Source organism: Microchirus variegatus (assembly GCF_963457635.1).
Source record: "Microchirus variegatus genome assembly, chromosome: 7".
Lineage (NCBI taxonomy): Eukaryota > Metazoa > Chordata > Actinopteri > Pleuronectiformes > Soleidae > Microchirus > Microchirus variegatus.
In genome coordinates, this window is record NC_139808.1 from 20699730 (window position 1) to 20724439 (window position 24710).

Sequence of the window (24710 nt, forward strand, 5' to 3'; positions counted from 1 at the left end):
ACGACATACTATAGTATGACTTTTTGTCAAATTTTGGAAGACATGCCACAGAATGACTTTTTGTCAAATTTTGGACGACATTCTGTACTATGACATTTTGGTCAAATTTTGAACGAAATGCTATAGTAGGACTTTTTGGTCACAACATGCTATAGTATGATTTTTTTAGTCAAATTTTGGACGACATGCTATAATATTACTTTTTGGTCAAATTTTGGACAACATGCTATAGTATGACTTTTTGGTAAGATTTTGAATGACATGCTATAGTATGACATTTGGGTCAAATTTTGGACTACATACTGTACTGTGACTTTTTGGTCAAATTTTGGACAACATGCTACAGTATAACTTTTTGGTCAAATTTTGGACGACATGCTATAGTATGACAGTTTGGTCAAATTTTGGACGACATAAAAATTCATACTATAGTATGTCATCCAATATTTGACCAAAAAGTCATACTATAGCATGTCGTGATCAAAAAGTCATGCTGAAGTATGTCGTCCAAAATTTGACCAAAAAGTCATAGCATGTCATCCAAGGTTTGACCAAAAAGTCATACCATAGCATGTCGTCCAAAATTTGACCAATAAGTCATACTTATAGCATGTTGTTACCAAAAAGTCACAATATAGTATGTGACGGCCCTCTGCTGTGTTATGGCCTGTGTTGTGTGTTTGTGTGTCCCTCCCTTTCTGTCTGCAGGTATCTCAGTGGGCAGGGCTTGAAACCAGGAGCACCTGGCCAGTCTCCTGGAAGTTTTAAAAGCAGACCGTCTCAGTCGTTCTCACTCTCTCACACCAGAAGGACCTGGTTATCCTCCGGGGTCATTGTATTGTTTCGTTGGCTGCGGCCTGGTTTTTACACTTTACAACACCCTGCATTCATCACTCACACGCATCCATCGGCAGACACACTGATAACCATACATTCACACCTCATGGCATTATTATGATTTGTGCACTTTATTTAAATAAATATTCTTAATTGTTACTTTACCCATGTCTCACTATCTCTTGTCATGGCTTTTTGAGCCGGTCGTGACAAGTATGTCGTCCAAAATTTACCAATAAGTCATCCTATAGCATGTTGTCCAAAATTTTAACAAAGAGTCATACTAAAGTATGTCTTCCATAATTTGAACAAAAAGTCATACTATAGCATGTCGTCTAAAATTTGAGCAAAATGTCATACTATAGCATGTCGTCCAGAATTTGAATAAAAAGTCATATTAAACCATCTTGTCCAAAATTTGACCACAGTCACACTATAGCATGTCGTCCAAAATTAGACCAAAAAGTCATGCTATAGTATGTCTTTCAAAATCTGACCAAAATGTCACACTGTAATATGTTGTCCCAAATTTGACCAGTCATGCTATAGTATGTCGTCCAAAATTTGACCAAAATGTCTTACTTTAGTATGTCGTACAAAATTTGACCAAAAGTCGTACTATAGCTGGTCGTGATCAAAAAGTCATACTATAGCATGTCGTCTAAAATTTGAACAAAAAGTCATACTATAGCATGTTGTTCATAATTTTACCAAATTATTAAACTATTATTAAAGCAAATATCAAGTACTCTTACTCTGTGGATTTTTAATAATGTCACCTCAAAATCCCTCCCACTGTCAAAGTGCATCATGGAAAATTGATAATTTCATCAATTAAAAAAAAAATTAAAATTATTCCTTAAGAAGTGTATTAATATTTTCAATGGATTATTGGTTGACATATAAAGGAAGACAGGATTTATCAGATGGCTGCAACACTCACTAACATAATTTCACACAGGCTGTTTTTTTAGTTTGTTATTGTCTTGTTGCATAAAGATTCTTTAAAACAAAAAAAACAAAAACAAAAACAAAAACGTGAGCCCACGTTATCTGTGTCTGAGTGCACGTTTGAAAGCCCATATTGGAATGGGAAAAATTAGAAATTACAGACTTTCTAACTGGACTTTTAGCTAAGGTATGAAGACATAAAGAGACTTTAACGGCACAGTTTTTGAGAAATTATAGGAGCAACATTGACATTATTTATTGAAAAAAAAATCTAAAAGACTGAATGACATGCATACTTAAAATCAGACATTTTATGCTCAAGCTTTTGAGGAAATGAGAAAGGTGAAGTGCAACATTGACATTTTTATTGAAAAAATTCCAACTTTGATTTGCTATAAAAACAAATGCTTCTATCAGTTCTGGACACAACTGGCCAGGCTGTGCTCAGGACATCTATGACTACTTACATACTTAAAATCACACATTTTTACTGTACAGTTTTTGAGAAATTCTAAATTAATTTCCAACATTAATATTTTAATCGGGAAAAAATCGCAACTTTGATTTGCAATGAAATTTCTCAAAAAAATGTACAGTGCAAATGTCTGATTTGACGTATTCCAAATTAGTTCTTAAACATCTCATTCTGGTAGAACTCTCTCATCACCAAATACTAAACCAAATGCCCCAAAACATTTCAGCACAAACTCACCTGATAAACGTCTACAATACAGTCGGTCAAATCACAGAAGACCCTTCACACCTCCTCCACCACTTCCTCAACATACTGCTGTCACAGGCAGAAGACACAAGCTTCCATTGGCCTGGAAAACCTCCTATAAAACCAATCATTTGTTCTGTCCACAGCCACCAGCCTGAACACCAGGAACTGCTGTTTCAATGTCCTTTTCGTTGTGTTTTCAAGCCATTTGATAAGAAAATGTGTGAATGTTTAGTTTTGCTCTGTGAGGAATGATGTGTTCTTGAGACGTACAGCAGGTGAAGAAACCTTTTAGGACAAAAACATCCATTAATCCTTCATAGCAGTTGGACAAGTGTACCTAATAAAGTGGACAGGTTAATGCAGTACTTTTCAAAAGGGTTGAACAATTGGACTCTTTTTGGTGTCAACACCTCATGCAATCATGCATGGTTGTACCATACAAATCAAACACATCCTCTTAAACTTCATCATTTTGGTCTGTGGACAAAAAACTAATCTTCAGTTGCGTTTGTACAGTTGTAAAAGAAATTAAAGATAATTATTTTATCTTAATTTTCTGCCAAATAACACTCACTGGACCTTTTAAAAAAAGAATAACACACAACCTTGATCATACTTTATGTCAGAAATGTTGCCATTAGACGTTTTACCCAAATCATTCAGCTCTTTAGTTAGTATGAACATAAAACACAGTTCCTTTGATCAGTTAGTAAACAGTTAATCAGAGCGGTTCACACTGATCTTCACACCTCAGTGGTGTCTGTCACGTCAAGAATATGTGAATTAACAGAAGAACAAAAGCAAAAGTCAAACATCAGTGAGTATTTTTACATTCTGAGACAAATCTATTGAAGTTGTAATAACAGATAATTCATATTCACTCACTCCCATCTCAGTCACTTTGTTGAACTTGACATGCTCAGTTAATGATAAAACCTCCCTGTGGGGGGCGCTGTGGTGCCATCTGCAGCAGTACCAGTCCAGTTGTTTTTTTTTTTAGTTAAACTACAAAAAAACAAGAAAAGAAAATATATTTTTCTTCTTTTTTTTACACACATCTCTAAAGTTGACTTTAAAACAATCCAAACTGAAAACCTTTTCTTTTTTTCTTCACAACACAGACTTGTGGCAACACTGATTTTCGACTTTGCCAGGACGGACGGAGGAGGAGGGTTAGTGTGTTGAGTTTGGAATGCAGCCTCTGGACCAGCCAGTGACTCCAGCTTCACTTTCTCTCTGTCTCACTTTGAAAATTTCTGCATTTCTGCAAGAAGCAAAGGAGGTTAGGGAGGAGGCAGATATGAGTCCAACGATGATGATTATGCTGATAAATCAGGGGATTTTTTGTTTTACCTTTGTCCAGATCAATGATTTTAGGCTGAGAGTTCATGTGGACCTTCTCTTTCAGTAGGTTGTTCTTGTAGTCTAAAGAAATAAACACACAGGAGGACATAACAAACAAGCTCACAGCTGGTTTTAATGCAGTGGTTTAGTCTATTTGATATGCAGATCTATGCTGTATGAGGGATGGGAATCACAGGGTCAGGGTACCTCACCATGCCATACATGAAACCAATAATATCACGATACAACCATTCTGTGACAATCAATATATTACAAGACAGTAATATAGCGATACATCACCATGTCTGTCTAACTGAAGAAAACAAAACCTCCAGTGAAAAGTTTAATGTGCAGAATTTCTCTATTTATTCACAACGTAGAGAACAAAAAGCATCACGTCTATGTATTGAACGTGAATGGAGCATCTCTTAACGTAGCTTTCTCACTCATTTAACGCCCTCTTCTTCAGTCAGGTAACTTCCACCCAAGTTTCCACCAAGCGCCACCATGAGGAGACATGAAGTAGTGATGCCCCGGAGAGTGAAACTAGCAGGGACTGTTCATTTAGAGCGCTTTCATTTATTAATTTTAAATATCGATATTTGCCCTGGCGTATAGTTTATCATATTGCACGAGGAAGGACAACGATATATCACAAAATCGATATTTTTACAGAGTTTTTATACCAGTTGATAATGCTCTGCACTGCACAGTGTAGCAACATGTCCACAGATACAAATACTGTGTATACTTCACAGCAATATGAAAAAAGTGCAACTGATAGTGAACGTAGGATTGTTTGTACAAGTCTCACGTTGAGGTTGTTTTCGACTTTTTCCAACTCGGAAAAATCCAACTACAACTGGAACCATAAGCTTCAGCGCTGTGCGATGTGGTCGTGGACCACACTACGCTTCTGATCTAATGTTTCCGTCCAACTCACCAAACCTTCTCTCCTCCTCCTCGTTGCCCAGACTGACTTCAGTGACGTCCATCTCAAACTCATCCGAGCTGCTCTGACTTCTGCTGGATCTGCCACAGTGAAGAGGAGGACATGTTTGAGAGTGGGTTTACAGATAAGACGTTTACAGTATGTGTGTGTGTGTGTGTGTGTGTGGGGGTGTGTGTGTGTGTGTGTGTGTGTGTGTGTGTGTGTGTGTGTGTGTGTGTGTGTGTGTGTGAGAGCGGCTGACACTCACCTCATGGATGTCTGAGGATAGAACTCTGAAAGTAAAAAGAAAATCAGAGAAAATTAAACACAGAAGATGAATTTAATATCTAAGTAAATACAATCAAAAGCAACAAAGACCAAGCCCAGGCCATAAGCAAGATTTGGTGCCAATTCCAATTACTATCTCAACCCTCTATTAACAAAGAAAATACTTAATTTGTAGCGTACTCGCTTCGCTGCTTTCGACGCCATCTTTGTTATATGAACACGCAATGCATTCTGGGTAGCCCTTGCTCCCATGGTTGGTCTCGGAAAATCTCAATATTGAGGGCGATACAGCCCTTAAACTTGACCCTCAACTTAATTTTTCTGAGAATCGGGACAGCACTTGCACTAGAGGGAGCGCGCATTTTTGAGATTGAGGGTTAAGCAAGGAATTGGAATTCACCCTTGAACTCACAACCTCAGACACCAAGAGGAAAAGCTTTATCCCAGTGAGCTACTGATACACTCGACAGAACATATATTAATATGGATGCAGTCTTCCTGCCTTGCTAAAAAGTGAAACCCTAGACATAAGATGTTGGATGTTGTAGTAGTTGGCCATCGTTTAGAATTTTCAAAACTCATTCATTCATTCGTGCTACAGCTTTGCAACGTGACTTCACTCTGGTAGAAATAAAGTCCATCACAAAAGACTGCATATAAAAAGTGGACATAAGCTGTGTCCCAGTAGGTGAACTTTCATTGAACTGATATTGACACAATGCGACGTTGGCTGTCCAACTTCAACTTGATTCATTTGTCCGGCCATGAAGGACACACCCGACGTATCCTTCGGTGACTGCATGCCAGAATTCTTTGTGCCAGCCTAAGAATTGGGGACCCGAGTTTGTTAGGTTCTCTGTGAGCTAGACTGACTCACTTCTGTCTCTAGGATCCAGCCCACGGATTTGAACATAGCTGGTTTGCTGATGAGGCTGACCTGGAAGTGAGATATATTGAATAGCCACTAGGGGGCAACTCCAATGGTTGCTTTAAAAAAAAGTCCATAGAAAAAGAGCTTATATACGATAATGCAGGGCACATGAGGAGAGGACACCAGTTACACAATTGACCAAGTGGCAACATAAGAAGAATCTAATGTAAGAATCTGTTATTTGTTGATTCAGGTTCCCATTGGATGATACCAGTGGTCAATCATATGTGCAGTGCATCTATTTCACACCTCAGAAAATGTCATAAATCAAGTGAGAAATAGCAGCTCAACTCAAACTGAGTTGTCTTTCACAGCCAGTGGAGTCTCCCTCTAGTGGCTATTCAACATATTCTTACTTCCTGGTTAGACTCATCTGGCAGACCAAATGACTATGTCCACTTTTATATGTAGTCTATGTGATGGACATAGTTGGATCTACTTCTGTCGTGGCTTAAAGGTGAAGTAATTAGTTTATAGTGCCATCTAGAGGAGAGGCTGAAATTTACAACAAAGAACTGCTCCTCTGCTCACCCCCTCCCTTCCGGTCAAATGTCGTCCTCGTCGTCTTTCTCCGTGTCAGCAGATGAGGTTCGTGAGGCGAGGGAGAGGGCGAGCTACCGCGGCCGTAGCAGACGAAGCGGAGAGAGTGGAGGCGGGACTTCCGCTACAAGTAAAGCAACGCTTGATTTGTTCTCTCGCGTTTGTCTATACAGACTCCGGTAGAAACATGGCGTCTCACTGCTAACAGTGGCTATGCAACCGCGGCCCACGACCATGTTATTTTACATGACTTTTTGAAACACTACGAAAATGAAACAAAAACTATTATACAGCGACTAGACGATGCAGGAGCACATAATATGTATAAAAGAGTGGATTTTGGGTTATATAAACTCACAAATACTACAGTGTCCCTTTAAGTTTGCAGCTGAGAAAGTTTGGGCAAATCTGTGATAATTTTTCATGCACTGGAAGTTGTATTTCTGTGGAGAGAAGAGAGTTAATGCTTGGGCAGAATCACGGATCACACCTTTGACTCTCCGCCTGCGTGTGATGAGGATGATGATGAGGATGATGAACGCCAGGAGCAGCAAGGACGTGAGGACGTATCCCAGCGGCATGAGAAAGTGGTGCCTGTGCTCCGGCACGATGACGTTGATGACGCGCGGTGAATCGGCCTTGATGGTGTCTGAGTAACACAGAGAAAACAGCAGTCAGCATTTCACGCCATTTTGTTTCACTCCTCCTCATTTTTTCCCTGTGACAAACAGACTGATGTCTCACAGCGTGGTTCACTAATGAAATAAAACGAGACCAGACTTTCAACATTGAACAGATTTCACACCGTAACACAAAACAATCCATTCATAACAGCTTTCACCTCCTTCAGTAACAGATGCAGATTTATTAGAATTCTTCAGTTTAAACAATGTCAGATTGTTCAGTCCACTCAAAAGTGTGCCCAGAATCTCAGAATGAGCTGTACTTTTTTTTAAACTGATATGTGGACTGACATCATCGCAAGTCAAAGTCTCTTTTGCAGACATGAAAACCTCTAAAACCACACAGTCTGCTTTGCTACTTTCATCCACACTTAAATACAGATGCCGATCTTTAGAAATCAGGTCAGCAGATGGCCAGTCAATGATGACACTTTTTATCTGGCAGATTTTATTTTATTTCCCCTCCAATCGGATAAAATATAACAGTTAACTAACAACAAACGTTTTCTGAACAGACTTAACTTAGCAGTCTTGTCTCTGATTAGATGTCTGCAATACAGTGAACTTGTATATTTTAAATAAAAACAATGCATAAACTTCACTATATGTGATCAGAAGTGCAAGAATAACGTGTGCTTAGATAAACAAGTAAAACTAAGCCATTTAATGAAAGACCTAACACACACGCAGTCTGATGCAGAAGTTATTAATGGATCCTAGAGAAAGTCTTTTACTCTTTCCTCTGACTTTTCCTGCAGTGGCACAACGTTTCCAATCATCCTGTGAAATATCACAACAACTTGGTCAGAAACTCACAGGTCTCTGGTAAGAAAGAGCTTTGACTGCTGCGTCACTAAAGAAGACGGACGCTTGCCATGTCACAAGTTTGTGTAGCAGTGACTAAGATGTGGGACGATTGAAGTTAAGAATGTGAACCATCAAATCTGATCTGTAATTAATCAGATTCAGGTCAGATTTGACCAATGTTGGGGGAAGAAAACAACAATGAAATAGCTGGAAATTATTCAACTCTCAGAAAGTTTTCATCTGTGTCTTTTTTTAATACAAATAGCCACATTTTTTAATACTTAAAAAAAAAAAATATAGAATACTGATGACAATCCCTAATTTCAACAAAGGATTCAATTGTTTGTTTGTTTTTTGACCAGTAGGAATTGAGTATAATTGTCACACGGCTTGTTCATATCGGCTTGTTTACAGCAACTAGGAGGTTTTTGACCAAAACAACAACAAGTTAATGTAAGTAAGTAGACCTCCATAACTAACATATATGTGCAACAGGACCACTGTATGTGAGCTTTAACACAAAACTTTGCAAGTGGGGGCACATTTTTCGCCTTTTTCTCTACGTAGCTCCCCCTTCAGTTTTGGAGTACACATTTTTACAACACCTCCATAAACATTCATCCATCCATCGCCTACCGCTTTATCCTCACTGTTATAAAAACTTCCTTCTCCTATCCTGAGCTGACATTTGTTTTCAACAGAGCCGAAGAACACAAGCCATGGAGCCGTGTCCGCGTTCGTGTCCGTGTCCGTGTCCGTGTCCGTGTCCATGTCCATGTCCATGTCCATGTCCATGTCCATGTCCATGTCCATGCCAGCATCTGTTTAGCATGACCCCTGGCTCGGTCAGACAGTCGTTTCCTCATCCTCTGACAATGGCTTTCTCTGCTTCTTATTTGTCTAAAATAACGCTATTGCTGCCTTGACCTAACAGCCGGTACCTGCCTCAGGTGTGTGTCTCCAGAGACCCAATTCTGGGACTCCGGGTTGGCGGCCTTCAACTTGCAAGGCTGGTTTTCCGCAAAGAGAAGTTAGAGGGAGTGGAGACATCCCACAATCTACCTGCAACAACCATCACAAAGATTCTGAAGCTGCTAAATGATGGTAAAAATCCTGCAAAGTTCTGTGATAATTGAATTTGTCTTTGTTTAATTGGGTGGTTGATGTTTGAAGTGTGCTTTTCACTGGAGGACGACATCTACAGTTGTTGCTTTTTGGCAGATATTTCACCCCAAGCCCAAAGAGGGAATGCAGGAGGCTGCAAATGTATATTTGCTGTTGCACTCATTAGTGTGTGTGTGTGATGCTATGGTGACTTTACCACATTCAGCATGTTTTTAATGGCACTTGTTTTTTTCCCCTCTATGCAATGACATTCTCCGGCAGTTACAAATCGCTGAACACATTTTAAAATAATTAGCCAGCCGGGTTTTAGGTGATGTGTGCAAATGTGTTGAAAGGGAAGAGGAGGGCCGGGGTGGAGGGAGGGGAGGGGAAGCCTGGTTTCATTTTGCATCATTTAAAAAAAAAGAAAAAGAATTTAAGAATTTAAAAAAAGTGCAAAAGAAGCAGCTGTGGACCTCAGACTCGATATATTCGAGCCAAAATGAGATCCAGACAGAAAGTCATGCCGTGATTTACTTTTCCTGGCAGCAAAACAAAGAAAGGAGAGGAAGAGGAGTGAAGGGAGGACAGAGGAGGGGAGGAGGCGGAGGAGGAGGAGGAGGAGGAGTGGAGCTGAGGGAAAAGGACGGGGACAGTGAGGCGTTTTTCTCCAGAGGCCCGTTTTTCAAAATGAAGTTAACTCCCATTGCATTTACAGCTGTTTGTGTGCACTGAACATGTAAACATGTTTTTTATCTCCTCTCGTTCTTCTCTTTCTCATTATTTTTTTGTTTCAAGATGTTTTTTCCTGACTCGTATCCTAACGGGAACTTTTGTGTTTGTGTTTAGACTGACCCCTCCTCCTCCTCCCAACTCCCGTACAGGGCTGGCTCTGAAACTTTAATACTCACTATACCATTACTGTTAAAGTGTTGTGATTCGATATCAACTTTCAATATCAAATGGGTTAATCACACCAGCGTCCCTGAGAACTCAGCGTCATCCTTTGACCGAGATAAACAGAGCATGTGATTGGCTGTCTCCAGGCGTACAGGAAGTTACCCCCAGAGACACAGAGATCATTCCCCAAATGAGAAGTTAATGAGATTAACGTGTAAAGGCCACATTATACTTCTCCGACTGCGTATGCGTTATCTGTCTGCGTCACCACGTAGACCACTCGAGCATTTATACTTCTGCGTCGTGGTGACGGATTGGCGCTGCAATTTGCCGCCCGATCAGTAGGGGTCGCTGCGCAAAGTTGTTGTGCTTTTGGCTACAGTGAGCAATGGCGTCCGAGGGAGAAAGACTGTTGTTGTTGAAACAGCGGCCGTTTCTCACTTTTCTGTGTCCCGCAACGCAGTTTTAAGATAATTTGAGGCGAGAAATTGGTCATTTAGAGTCTAAACATGTGCTGTGTGTGTTAAGATATGACGTATTTATAGTTTGGCAGCGACGAAGTCGGCGGGGATCAGCTCCGCCCTCTGTAGCGCTCGGCGCTCACTGTGAGCCTACGCAGAGCACTTTACGCAGAAGTATAAATTGGGCTTAACTGATACCTCTTTAGGACCTTCTCTGGCATCAGAGAGTCCTCATGGAGACCAAAACCTGGTGCTAATGAGACAGAACCTCATTTCTGAAGAACTGTGGGCTTAGATTTGAACTGTGGTTAGATTAAGGTTAGGGTTAAGAATGAACTAGTTATGGTTTGTTTAAGTTGTCCAAATGAATATATATATATCAATGAGTCAATGAGGATAGAGCTGCACATACGTGTGTGTGTTTCACATGTTGTGGGTCCCTTGTTTACACAGTCACATTATGGGGAATTGTCTGCAATATTTAAGACCCCATAACATAAATGATTACATTTTAAGGTGAGGACAAGACTTTAAAGGGACAGTTAAGACTTGGTTTTGAGGTTCGGATTAGAATTGTAGAAGTGCAGGAGCATGAATGAATTAATGAATAGTTATTTCTCTTATTAGTTATTTTGTGATCACAGTGGATAGGAGAATAGTGGGTTACGTGTATATGGGAAGGGATATTAAGTTAAGATAAGCTTCCGTATCAATACCCAACCCTGGTCCTGCCGAATTAAAAAAAAAAATTATGACAGAAAAGTGGGAGAAAGGAGGGAGGGATGACCTACATCTCCTCTTCTTTATTTCATCAACAGACTCAAGCCTTTCCTCTCTCCGTCTCCAAAACTTCATTCCTTTGCGTCTACCTCTGCGTTTGTCTCTCTGTGTGTGCGTCCAGCTGCCGCGCAGACGAAGCGCACTCGCTTTGACGGCACGATAACTATCAAAGAGGCACTGAGAACGTAAGAAAGGCACATGGAAAACGGCAAGAGCGGTGAAAAGTGGTGAAAATAAACAAACCTGAGCACGTAGGATCTACAAAGGGAAGAGAAGGGGCAACGAGGGCAGAAGAGAGGTGAAATGGAGGTGGGACTTAAAAAAGAATGGGAAAAAAAACCTCAAAGAGCAAAGTCAAAAACAAGTGGAATGTAACAAAGAACAAATAGTTCTAAAGTAGATTTTTCAGGAATCTACAGAGGCAGAGAACAGTCATGGTGGCTACTATATTTTTCATTCTGTTGATCACAGGATAATGATGTTGATATCACAGGCTTGTTTTCTTGTGATAATCGGATAACAGGAAAATAAAAGGGTGAATGTAAATGTATATAGGCTTATACACATATCTTATATTTATCTTTGCTCATTCACTGTTCCAGAGTCCTCTCCAACAAGTGGCAGTGATCTTGAATCAGACACAGTGATTCTATTTTTTGTTTTGTTATTTCAAGATTACACATTGTCACAAGAAAATAAGTTTTGTTGTCCCAAATAATGTATAAATTCTCTTGAGAAAATGTGTTAACGAGATTATTTTATGCAATATCTGGGGCTAACAAGGCTTGTTTGCTTATGATAATGAGATACATTAATGCATTATCATGCTTGTTGAGCCTTAATTGATCTCCTTATCGCTAGAAAACGAGCCTTGTTATCCCAAATAACATACTAATGTATATCATTCGAAAAGCAGCTATTTTTTATCCTAAGTATAATGTAAAAATTAACCACATTATCATGAGAAAATGGGCCTTTTTATCCTGGAGATAACACAAAAATTCATTCATGTATCCTTAAGATAACACATTCATGTATCTAATGTAAACGCCTTTTTACTTTTGGGCCTTTGAGCAGAGAAGAAGATTGTATCGGGAAAGCTGTGTTTTTCCATGTGGATAAGTCCTGAGACAACAGACAAGAAAACTGTTACAGTAGTTACACATCTTGTTTTTCTAATCTACAGCATATCCCATGGTGCATTGCAATCCCACTGTTTATTACAGCTCGGCAAGTGAAGGATTAATCGTGTGGGCAGAGCTGGATTTCAGCCCAAAGACTGTATCCACTGAGATTCCACTGAAATGAGATAGTTTGTGCGTGTGCGCACGCGCACACACGTTTGTTCAGCTCTTCTTCTTCGGACAACTGTAACAAAGTATTATCCCTGACCTTGACCTGACCACAATTAAAATCTTAGCTCTACATAACCAGCTCTTCAGAAATCAGGTTCTGCCTAATTTGGACCAGGTTTTTGGACCACTGGTCCGAAAAGGTCAGTGTTTATGCCAGAAAAGGTAACAGAGGTAACAAATACACACACGCACACACACACACAAGCTCATTCCCAGAAGTTTCTCATTTCTAAACCTCTCTCCCTGATTTTCCCACATTGATACAACTGTTATTATCGGCTTTGTTTCAGTTACCAACTGGAAACACAGACACATAGCTGGCGTGCCGACATACCGACCAAACACTGACACCATCATCCCCTCTCTCCCTCTCTCTCTTTTATTTTCTTTCTTTTCTAAAGTGCTCTCGGCGAGTTAAGGCAGAGGAAAGTGCTGAGAGATGAAAACTAAATTAACAAGAGAGCAGAAACTGAAAAGAACGGGCCGAGAAGACTGTGAGCTTCTGAGAGGCAATAAAAACAAATGTGTGTTAAATACTTGCTGAAAAGAAGGTGAAAAGCAACAAGGGTGAGGTCTGGAGCAAAGGGGTTGTGTGTGTGTGTGTGTGGTTAGAGGAGTCTGGCGCTAGACGAGCTGACAGTGCAAGAAAAACGTCTGACATGACACAAACAGAGAACCTAAGGAACACTGACAGGGTTTTCTTTTTCTTCTTCTTCTTCTCTGCTCCTCTCATCATCATCTCTTCCTCTGCGGCTCTTACTTACTTTGCTCTCTTAAGAGTCAGAGACGAAACGTGAACACAGCAACGACGAATGATGTCAAAACAGAAACACAAACTGCTCCGCAGAGGAAGAGTAACTACGATCACAGATGTGTGTGTGTGTGTGTGTGCGTTCTTTTCTTTAAATCCATTCTGCATGTGTATATAAATGTCTGTTTTCGGCTGAGAGGACACATTTTTGACCTTGTGAGGAAATGTTTTCATAACTTCAAAAAGGCTTAAGTTGCCTCAATTGGACTGTTTACATACAAGTATTGGAAGTGACCAATTCCTTTTGCTGAGCGTCAGGTTGGTTCTTTAGATGTTTTGTCAAAGAACTTGGACTTAGGTTAAGTTTCTTCACTCAGAAGAGGTGACTGTTTACTGTCTTTAGGACATTTTGTGGCAGAAACATTGACTTTTTCAGGACCAGTGGTCCTCATGAAGACCAAAACCTGGTCCTAACGAGGCAAAACCTGATCTGGAACTGGTTAAATTTAGGGCCATAATTTAAAGTGTTGTTAGGTCAAGTTTAGGGTTAGGCATCAAATTGTTATGGTAAAGGTTAGGGATAACACTTTAGTCAGAGTGTACAAATAAATGGACATCATGGCAGAAACTGTGTGTATGTGTGTGTACCTTTCTCCTCAGTGGGCTGTCCTCTGGCTGGTTGTGTGGTCTGAATCACTGGTGGCTCCACTGTGACCTGGAACTCTCTTCTCTCGTGTAAACCACAGTAGTGATGGTGGAGGTGGCAGGAGTACATCCCCTGATCTACGGGCTGTCACACAGAAACACAGACACACTATTATTATTATTATTGTTAGACTGCATATCACGTGCGGTGTTGGGCGTGTTACTCAGTCAATTATTTCTGTGACATTATTACTTCACACAGTAACAAGGAGTGTACTGAATTTATTATATGCACAGTCGACTATTTCTGGTTATCTGTCAGCTAAAGATGCAGCACTGTCTTTGTCAGTCAGTTTCCCCTTAACGACAACTGACTGGAAATTACAGAGCTGCCTTATATTTTAGCAAGTATATTATGTTACATTTACTCAGGGAAAAAAATGACAAACAATACATTATAATTGTTATTATTATTGCAATAAAATTCTGTGGACATGACAGTGTTAGTGAATAAGGAGCAGCAGGAACACAGCTGCTGAGGACTGGTGTAAATCTGGAATGTTGATTATTGTGATCGATCCCTGAACATGTTCACAGTTTAATCTCATGTGTGACAAGATGTTCACTAATCTCTGGACCAACCGGAACAGACTGGAGTGTGTGTGTAATGATGAAGACATTTTCTGTTGCTGTTTCCATCAGGAATATGAAGAAAACAGGGTGGGAGAGACTGGTTTTCTGGATTTTTGAGAGGTTGCCATTAGGAGAGGTTCGTACAAAAATACAGAAATTACTTTTTTGTGCTTGGACCATGATCGTTACATCACTTGTCATGATAATTTCAAGTTCTTTTGGTGAAACATATTGTAAAATAGAGTGAATTTAAATGCCCTTTTTAAATTTGTTTATTGAAAATATGAAACAAACATTACATTCATAAACATTCAATGTAATGTAATGTTTAAATAGTTGTATAACAAGTAACAAGTAGAAATTGGTAGATGATTGACCTAGTTTTTCTCTTTAGAACTGGTTTACTATTTAGATACACATGCTACTGAAGTCATCCTCCTCCACAACTACTCAAAATAAACCACGATGGTTGGGTTGTTAATGGGGCTAGTAGCTGCTTCCACCACAGGACATGTCAGGTTCTGGTCAATATTTGCTGTTTTGTTTTCCTCATTTTCCACTTCTTTTATTACACACATGTTGCTGTTGCGTGTGTCTGTCTTGACATAACATGAATCACTTCCTGCGTGCAGCATGGGAATGCCACCGGGTGATACGGGGGCCCAAACGCCGCTACACTGAGAAACACAGAGAGTCGTGTGGAGCTGGCATAATTATGAGTCATTTGTTTATATTTGAAAAGTGAATGGTTAACATCTTTGATTACTTATGATAAATAAAGCCAATAATTTGTCCCTGTTTTGTGTCCTTTGTAGAATGAAAAACACATTCAGCTTGTATTCTAGCAGAAAACTTCAGTCAACGATCAAACAATTGTCTGAAAAATAATGTGTGTTATTATGTTTGTGTTACTGTTGTACTTAAATTTTCAGGCATTAAACACAGACAGCTCCAGTGTGGCCGTCGGCTGAGTGTTGCCTGTAGCTGACAGAAAAAAATGACCTCATTCCACAGTGTGGTCATCATGAAGCCCCAGAGCCTCCTGAGCCTGTATTTAACCTAAATGTCCTGATTTATGAGCTCTGTCAAAAAAGACACAATAAAAAAAACCCAGATTCCATTCTCTGTTTTTTATTACTGAACATGGCACAGAAGAACGGGTAGACAGGCAGTGGTCTGGTGTTGTTTGTCATGGTGCCGCTGATTTTGTTTTTAAAATTCAATGTGATTGTTGAGTGGACTGTTGCTGTCAGCTTTGTTTCCTCAAAAGAGCAATAAAAAGTGAAATTAAGTAGAGCAACATTACTAATGAAAGTTCCATGTGCTCTGGAAACTTTGTCCGACATGTACAACACATGTTCACTGAACACTGCATCACGTCATGTTGTCTGAGTGGAAAGTGTGGAGTGTACCTACACTTCTTATCTGTAATATTTAGGAGGGTTTATTGGCAGAAATGTTAACATTTGTGTAAATGTATAATCACATTAGCCTTATAATAATGGTGTCATCCATTTACATCAGAGGTCCAGCTGGGAGTGAGGCCGGAAAAAACTATTGACTCAAATATAGAAGTTTTTCATTAGCCTTTCCTTGGAGTACCAGAGTAATGGTTCAGTGTGGGTGGCGCTAGACCCACGGCATCTTTTCCAACTCCAACTATTCTCAAAGGTTGACATCTTGTTGAGACAAAGATGTCTCAACAAGAGACATCTTTGTTGAGACAAACAACAATAAACAACAATAAAAGCAGTAAAAAAGTTGAGCTGCTGGATGTCCTCCATTGTTGTCTATTGTGTTGTTGACTGCTGTGTCGATGTCAGTGTTGATTGGTGCACTGGTACAACGTCACGTACGTATCTTGCTGACCCGGCCATCCTGCACACATTGCCTACCAAATACTGTTCAGAGTCAATACTCAAGCCTGACCCAGGTACTTTTCTGTTCCAAACCATGCCATGCCATTATTATAACATGATGGAAACATGCCAAAATGTATCTAAGGCTAGCCTTCTTTAGCAATACAAAACTCCAGTGTTTCTTGCTTCTGGTCATGTAGAGCCACTGCTCTGGATGTTTTAGATGCTTACCTGCTTCAATAAACCCCATTCAGAGTAATGGGTCATTATCAGGCTTTTGTATAAACTCCCACTTTAAAACAAGAAACAAGTTTTGCAATTTTTTTGATCAGCGCCATGTCAGCTTTTGAAAGTGTAACTTGCAAAAAGGCTCCTACTGGATGATACCAATGACTGTCGTTCAGTCATATTTGTTGTGCTTTATCATCTATTTTCTTCTAAATTAGAACATAATTTACATCATCTACTGAAGACGACCTGAAACTTTAGTACGAGAGCATCAACTGCTTGTAAATCAAGTGTGAAGAAGCAGAAGCTCGTTTTCCCATAGACTTCCATCCAAATTGAGTTATATTTACAACCACACAAGTCGACCCTGGTGGCTAGCTACTTCCAACCTATTGTTAAACACTGTTATGTACACACCTGTACATCAGATATGGCGAGTGAGAAGTCTCCCTCAGCGAAGGCTCGATTACTGATGTTCATCTTCCTCTGCAGGAACAGTGGGCCGTAGCTACGCTGCTCCCCTGACGCGTACAGGTCCACCAGCCGGTCAGCGCGATCATGGTGGATTCCTGGCGACTGTCTGTCCCAGTGAACCACCTTCAAACCACCAAAGCAAGAAAGAAGCAGACACAATGACATTATTGTCATTGGACGAGTACAACAAAACTTTGTGGTTGCCCTTGCTGGTACACTAGAGCAAGAATATGAAAATATAGATAGATATATAATCTATACATTTACCAATTACCAAGAAAAACAACTACTTGGAACAGTCTTGGAAGCAAACACATTTCATACATTCAACACAAATTGAAGGTCCAGTGTGTACATTTTAGCACATTTTATTTTAAGAAATTGAATACAGCAATGAGTCTGTGTTTCTAAATGTATAATCACTTTAAAGTAAAAGTAATTTGGTTTTAGGGGGCTTCTATATGTACTTTAGACAAGGGCCTTGCTTAAGGGTGGCTGCCATTGTTCACCACTATATTCTACAGCAGCCCAAACAGACAAAGCAGACAGAGTGTAGGTTTTGCTTTTTGATTTCCAACTTGGAAACTCTAATTAGACAATACAAACACTGCTACCTTTACTGTTTATAGCACTTTTGTTGTACTAGTTTCACAGTAAATCTGTCTTACATATTAAACAAAGAACAACAATAACAACTGTTTCTTCTTCTATGTGGTTTAATGGAAGGTCTCCTTACCTACTTCCCTCCTTCACTCACCATAACTGACTTTATGGTATGTGAAGGCCACCATAGTTCCCTTATGTGACTACTTCTTGCTATTTGCAGTATCACCAGTGAATGGACTCTGGGATAGATGCTATTTTTTTGCATCTTAGTCTTAGTGGTTTAATTTTTCTGACACGCCTCCTAGAGGGCAACAGTTTAAAACAGCCATCTCCTGCGCATGTGATCTCTATTCAAGTAACTCTATACTGTGTTTGATTTTGTCCATGTCAGACGCTGACCTGCTGATCTTCCTCCTCGTTGCTCCAGTCTGTCCACACGTTACGACGGTTTATGCACGGCAGCGCCACAGTGCTGCCGAGGAGAACCACATATACGGCCTTGTGTCCGTCCCAGAAACGCTGTTCCTTACGACCTTAATCAGTGAAAAACAAAAGACAAACTGGATTATAGGTGCCATGTTTTGAGGGCAGTGACAGTGGGTCCAGTTATGTACACAATTAGATACGTACGTGATTTAGTGACGTTGAGTTGTACTCTGATGGTCTCGTACAGGTGACAGTAGAGATGGTGGAGGTTACAGGAGTACAGCCCTCTGTCATTCATCGTCACATCTACAGAGTCATCACAGAAAATGATAACATCATAAGAATGCCAGGCAAAAATGTTGTCATCAGACTTTTTGTTGATATTATTTTTCAGTTTGGTCAGTTTGGTGAACAGAAACTATGTAGCGTTATTTGGATGCTACATCCTTCTGAAAATGGGCTCTGTCAAGCAAAACTATCAGACCTGACTGAGGGAGCGTTTGTGTGTATCTAGCAGCAGAGCAGGGTCAGGAAGTCTTCATCCCTTCACTCCGCTGAGGGACCTGTTTTTCTGTTTTTTCTAACTTTTTTTGTGGATGCGTCTTTGTGTTTTCAGTCACTCAACAACCAGTCATCGTCGTCTGTTTTCAACATAAAACTACTGACGTTCTGTGTGCAGAGCACTGCTATGCTGAGAAACACAGAGACAGTCAAGTGGAACTCCACATAGAAATGCAACAAAACATAAACAATCTTTTCTTTGTGGTTTTCAATTCAAAGGTTTTCTGTAAACACAGAATCTGTCAGGAAATGTCTTCCTCCACATGATTTTTGTGTAATATTGAGAACCAAAGCTGAACCACAACTACACATGAAACACAGAGACAGTGAGTGACCTTTAATGACCAGGGAGAAGTTGCCGTCCTTGAAGGCTGTTGGGATGATGCTGACCCTGCCCAGGTTGTAGGAGTTGTAAATCCTCTGGTCTCCTGCCGAGAACATGTCCACCACCCTCTCCATGGCGTAGTCCGGATGGGCCCGATACATGTCCCAGTGGACCACCCTCTGTCTGTCCCTCACCTGGTCCCTGGTCCACACCATGCGTCCGCTCACACACTGAAGCACCACCCTGGACCCGGCCGGGGAGCTCACATTGTAACCTGCCACCACCACGCTGCTGCTCCTGTCAGACTGAGCTGATACTGCAGAGGTGAGAGGAGAGTTTATTAAAGCTCTGAGGAGAAATGAATAGAAGCAACTCACAGCGGCAAACGTGCAAAGAGAGACATACCTGCAGTGAAGAAGAAGGCCGCAGGGACTGAAACAGAAACAAATGAACAGCATAAATAAATCGTTGAACAGATTTAGATAGTCGAGCACTCCATGTTGGTTTCTGGTGCTGCTTTGAACAAAGTGTTGAGTTAAATTCAAGTCAGAAGGAAGGCTCTTTAAATGTACAGAAGGGCATTGCATCCTGAGGGCTTCTAATTGATGTTTCGAAGTAGCAAAAAAAAAATAGATAATTATAATTTCAGATAAATCCAGAACAAAACATCTCATAATAAAAAAAATTATCTTGTTAAAAAACGGACCCTTTTTTTTTATTTAAGTGAATGCAATAGCTTCCGTAGATTTATAACATCAGTAAACATTTTCCTGATGAGTTAATGGTTTCAATCTCTTGTTTCACGTCTTTTTCCATAGAACATGATGTTGAGTTTGTAAATTATGTTCCTGTTTAGAGGAAAATAAATGATAAAACACGATGATATGAGTGGAAGCCAATGGGATTGACAGCTGGTATAATCCAAAAAGAATTAGAATTTTCAGTCTGATGAACATCAAAATGGTGCCTGACAAATCACCTTCAAACGGCAATTCCAATTCTTATGGATGACGTCACAACCTGTTGCAAAGTGGTCTTGACATGAATCAAATCACGTCCTGTGTGCAGTGTGGAATGTCAGTGCGTGACAAGAGATCTTAATACCAATATACTGCGAAACACACAGAGTCATGTGGAGGTGAGAGACTGAAACTCATGTGAACTCATGAATGTCATTTGAATGTCATGGACGTTTGTAGATATATCAATACAACACACTGAAATCCAATAATAATACAATTGAATATACCAAAAATGCTGAAACTAATATTTCTAATAACAATAATAATAATAATCTGAGCAATTTCAATAGGTTCCTCGCCACCTTTGTGTGCGAGGTCCCTAATAACAATGCTGACTCGGCAAGATCAATTGTAGCAAATGAGGTCAACAACACATAATTTTGTGCAGCTAAAAAATAACTAAATGCACCAAATTATAAACAGTAGTAAGAAAGTATAACCTATGACAAACACTGACCTGATTCTTTAGACCCTGACTCATCTGACACATCATCATGAGTGTGTGTGTGTGTGTGTTTGTGTGTGCGTATGTGTGTGTGTGTGTGTGTGTGTGTGTGTGTGTGTGTGTGTGTGTGTGTGTGTGTGTGTGTGTGTGTGTGTGTGTGTGTGTGTGAGGTGGACACATGGAAATCAGCAGCTGAATCTGGTTTTAATATGAGTCTATAGACATTCAGATGAATAATATCTATCACATCAGCACATTCACGTTACAACAATGTTTAGTCTAATCTGACTCATTTCAAAGATAATCCTGAGGTCTTTCAGCCTCCACACTTAACATCTGGACAAATAAAACTGCTGGTCACCACTTTCATTCAATTTTGTGGGTTAGATTTTCAGTCAAGTCAGTTAGTCACACCTTTGGTGTTTGCGGTCACTTTTGACTGGGAATGTAAATCTGATGTGGAATGAATCAGAATTCAGCAACGTGGCTGCTCATCTGTGAGCAAAGTGAGTGTCAGTAAATAATGTTATTAACAGAAAAAGTAAAAAAAAAAAAAAAAAAAAAAACAGGTGGCAGTGAAACCCAGGCCAAAACCACTTTTGGTTTTTAATTACTTTACATTTGTGACACTAAGTCATACACATCTGCATATGTGGGACTTTAAATTAATCATTTTCAAATGAAAGTCACAATACGCAATGAGCAAATCGCAAAAGTTACATTTACATAGAAAATAAGTTTTGAAAACATGTCATATCTTTACAGTTTAATTCTATACACACACATATATATACATATATATGTATGTATATATATGTATATAGCGCCACCGTGGGGAGACGTGAAGTAGTGACGTCTGACTTGTGAAACTGGCAGGGACAATTTACTTTAGGGTGCCTTAATTTGTTAAAGGTCACATAGAGTGGTCCTGTTGCACATAAATGTTAGTTATGGAGGTCTACTTACATATATGAACTTGTTTTTATGGTCAAAAACCTCCTAGTTGCTGTAAACTAGCCGATAGAAATCCTCTTTTCTGACAGTCTTTTTCTGCTGTGAGATTTCAGAGTGAACTTTCACCCCCAGAAGACAGAGTCTTGTGATTGGCCAGTACTATCCAGCACATCCGTTCTCAGAAGCGCAGCGCCCCCCTCTGGAACGGCGGATGCACTGCTCCTCATTATCAAAACATTGTTTTAACAGTGTTTAAAAATAGCTTCGTCACGACTCCCCGCCGCAGTCCCTTTTATGACTTTGACCCGGAGTCAGACCCAGAGTCAGAAGACACTGTCGCTTGTGAAACACCTCCACAACGGACGTTATTCTTCTTCTGCGGTTCAATATACGTAACCGGATGTGCCCGGACTACCGCCCGGAGCAGGACGATCGGTTGTTCAGGAGAACCGCTGCTTACGTAACTATTACGGGATTTTCAGTGATCTTGTTGAGCCCCGAGATTACAATAAAACACAACGTTCTCAGCAATGGCTGAACTTTTTGTTTCGAACCGTCAGGGCTTCATAAACAAGGTAATGACGCAGATACACACCAAAAAAACAGCGATAATAGGAACTTCCGGTCTAGTTCCGCTTTAATTAAAATATCGATAATTTGTCCCAGCATATCGATTCTCGTCATCATCAGAGATTAAGGAAACATGTTAAATTGAAATGTGGGCTTCACTGATAACAACGGTGGTGTCATTCTCAAAATAAATTTGCAGGTTACAAACTGTGTTTATGTTTCAATTTAGTTTTTTGGTCAATTGTTTATGGTCAACTGCCCAGTAACACAGCAAGTAGCACTGAGCTAGCAGAGAGCAGTTAGCTGCTAAGCATCTTAAATAATACAAGTCTTGGTACCCGTCCCAAAACTACGGAGGCCCTAAATGGCCATGGATTTTTCTTTTTTTATGCACTGTTATCTCGTGATAGCGACTTATTATCTCAATATAACAAAGATTGTTTTCTCAAGTAATTAAATAATGAATTCATTATCACGAGAAAACAATCTCTGTGATATGGCGATAAAGAAATAAATTAATTTGTTATCATGAGAAAACAACCTTTGTTATAGTGATAACGAGATAAAATAAAAACTCTTAAAATGAAGAGGTAGTCGACAACAAACATGCTTATTTGAATTAAAAACTGGGAACTTTAGCTAACGTTAGCTAATGCTATTTCTCTCTGTCTCTCATACACGTTCAAATATTTCACATATGCGACAAACGAAGCGACAATAACCGACCATACAAAGGTCATTATGACCTTTGTATGGCCGGCTCTTCTCTTCGTGTGAAAATTCCCCGCTGCTTCTTTAAAGCTGCAACAACAACTTCAATTTCAATCTCCTCCATTTGCTAACATGCTAACATGCTAACATTAACCAAATAGGTTCCATATTAATAAAGAAATAAAACAGATAGTGGGAAAGTGTGTATTTGTGAGCATTAACACAGTGAAACACTGGGTAAGAGTGCAGCATCTTGTTGTTAAATGTATAGTGTATTTGGAAAATCTGGAAATATTGACAGTAGCAGTAACCGTTTTAAACGCTGAAGGTCGCTGTTGTACATATTTTACTTAAATCACCTTTAAAGTTTGTGTTTTGTAAATTGACTGGTGAGAGAAGACTGGAGCAATAACTGTTGTGTATTTTAATTTTCATCCTTTCTTTTACATTCTTAATTATTTTACATCAAAAAAAAATCTCAGTTTTATGGAGTCATGATGATTTCACGCACCTGTGGCGTAAAAGTCACAGAGAGAGAGAGAGAGAGAAAAAACCGACTAAAAACAAAAATATGTACTCACTGTGGATGAAGAGGAGAACGAGGAGAACAACGTCCTCAATCTGTGTTTTCTTCATGTTGTCAACTTTAAAACTCGTGAGAGAACACCTGAGAGAACGAAGGACAAGGAGAAGAAGGAGAAGACATCCACGACTGCAGCAGCACGACCTGCTTTTATTCAGGACATCAACACAAAACCGAAACAGTACCGAACTGAGCCGAGCCAATCCGCGAACTGACACCCGACACCTCCGGCCTGCAGATCCACATCCCTCCCTCTCTTAAGACCCGAAAACCTGGCTTTGTTCAGACAACAGTGGCATAAATCCAGGGCCGGTCCTAGATATCTGGGGGCCGTAAGAGTAAATATATTGGGGGGGGGGGGGCCTTGCTCTGCAGTGATTATATCTACAGATCACACTGTTTTGTTTCGCAAATTAAAAAATGGCATTAATCCTGATAAAGAAACAGATTAAAGTCAAATGTATAAATAAGTAATTCTTACTTAGTTTTTTTTTTTAATTATTATTTAAACTTCTTAAGAAGAAAAGCAATTGATCATTATTACCATTGTAACCTCGGAGCTTCTGCACCGCTACTATTGGAGTAAAAGTGTCGAGTGCATGACTGCTGGAATTTGTGATGCACAGGATAGGATTTGTGTACCTGTAACAAGGATTTGTGTACTTGTAACATGGATTTGTGTACCTGTAAGAAGGATTTGTGTAACTGTAACAAGGATTTGTGTACCTGTAACATGGATTTGTGTACCTGTAACAAGGATTTGTGTACCTGTAACATGGATTTGTGTACCTGTAACAAGGATTTGTGTACCTGTAACATGGATTTGTGTACCTGTTACAAGGATTTGTGTTAACAAGGTATACAAATGTTTTTACAACTTCTACTTTATGGTTACACATTGTGACTTTAATGTACAACTTCAACTTTACAGTTACACATTTGTGACTTTTGTGTGCGCATGTGAAATCCGCAGTTACATGTGCTAGTGACTTTTGCACCAAATATACCTTCATAGAGCTTGGGGGTCCCCCTAGTGGCCACAGGACCCTAAATAGCCGCTTAGCTCACTTATTATCGGATTGTTCTGGCACACACAAATCATTAGTGCTTTTTTTTCTCTTCATAACAAAGCAAACAACATCAACAACAACAATAATACATAATGTACTTTTCATTAGAAGACAAATCTCAAAGTGACCAAAAAAAGCAATAAAAATCCAAACGATAGAAACACCATGAACATTGAAAGCACAAAAATAGTGACTATAAAAGACCATCAAC

General features: G+C 39.7%; 1 protein-coding gene across 1 annotated transcript; it reads right to left on the reverse strand.

Annotated features, from left to right (window-relative positions):
- Window positions 1-2018: 2018 nt before the first annotated feature.
- LOC310930047 (matrix remodeling-associated protein 8-like) lies at window positions 2019-23605 on the reverse strand. Its single transcript, XM_083892941.1, has 12 exons — window positions 23428-23605; window positions 19550-19576; window positions 19155-19460; window positions 18463-18564; window positions 18232-18365; window positions 17170-17349; window positions 14036-14177; window positions 7037-7195; window positions 5056-5080; window positions 4800-4888; window positions 3866-3937; window positions 2019-3776 (listed from the first exon to the last, which is right to left on the reverse strand). Exons 1-12 carry the CDS (start codon window positions 23480-23482, stop codon window positions 3754-3756), a joined length of 1314 nt encoding a protein of 437 aa, XP_083749067.1. The 5' UTR covers window positions 23483-23605; the 3' UTR covers window positions 2019-3753.
- Between the last annotated feature and the right edge of the window lie 1105 nt (window positions 23606-24710).

What these genes read in the sequence shown, in the direction of transcription:
- LOC310930047 (XM_083892941.1), bottom strand. Translation starts at nt 23,482, where the DNA reads ATGAAGAAAACACAGATTGAGGACGTTGTTCTCCTCGTTCTCCTCTTC. An exon ending in ACTCAACGTCACTAAATCAC is followed by an intron (nt 18,366 to 18,462) that starts GTACGTATCTAA and finishes TCACTGATTAAG; the next exon opens with GTCGTAAGGAACAGCGTTTC. An exon ending in AATCATTGATCTGGACAAAG is followed by an intron (nt 3,777 to 3,865) that starts GTAAAACAAAAA and finishes TGCTTCTTGCAG; the next exon opens with AAATGCAGAAATTTTCAAAG.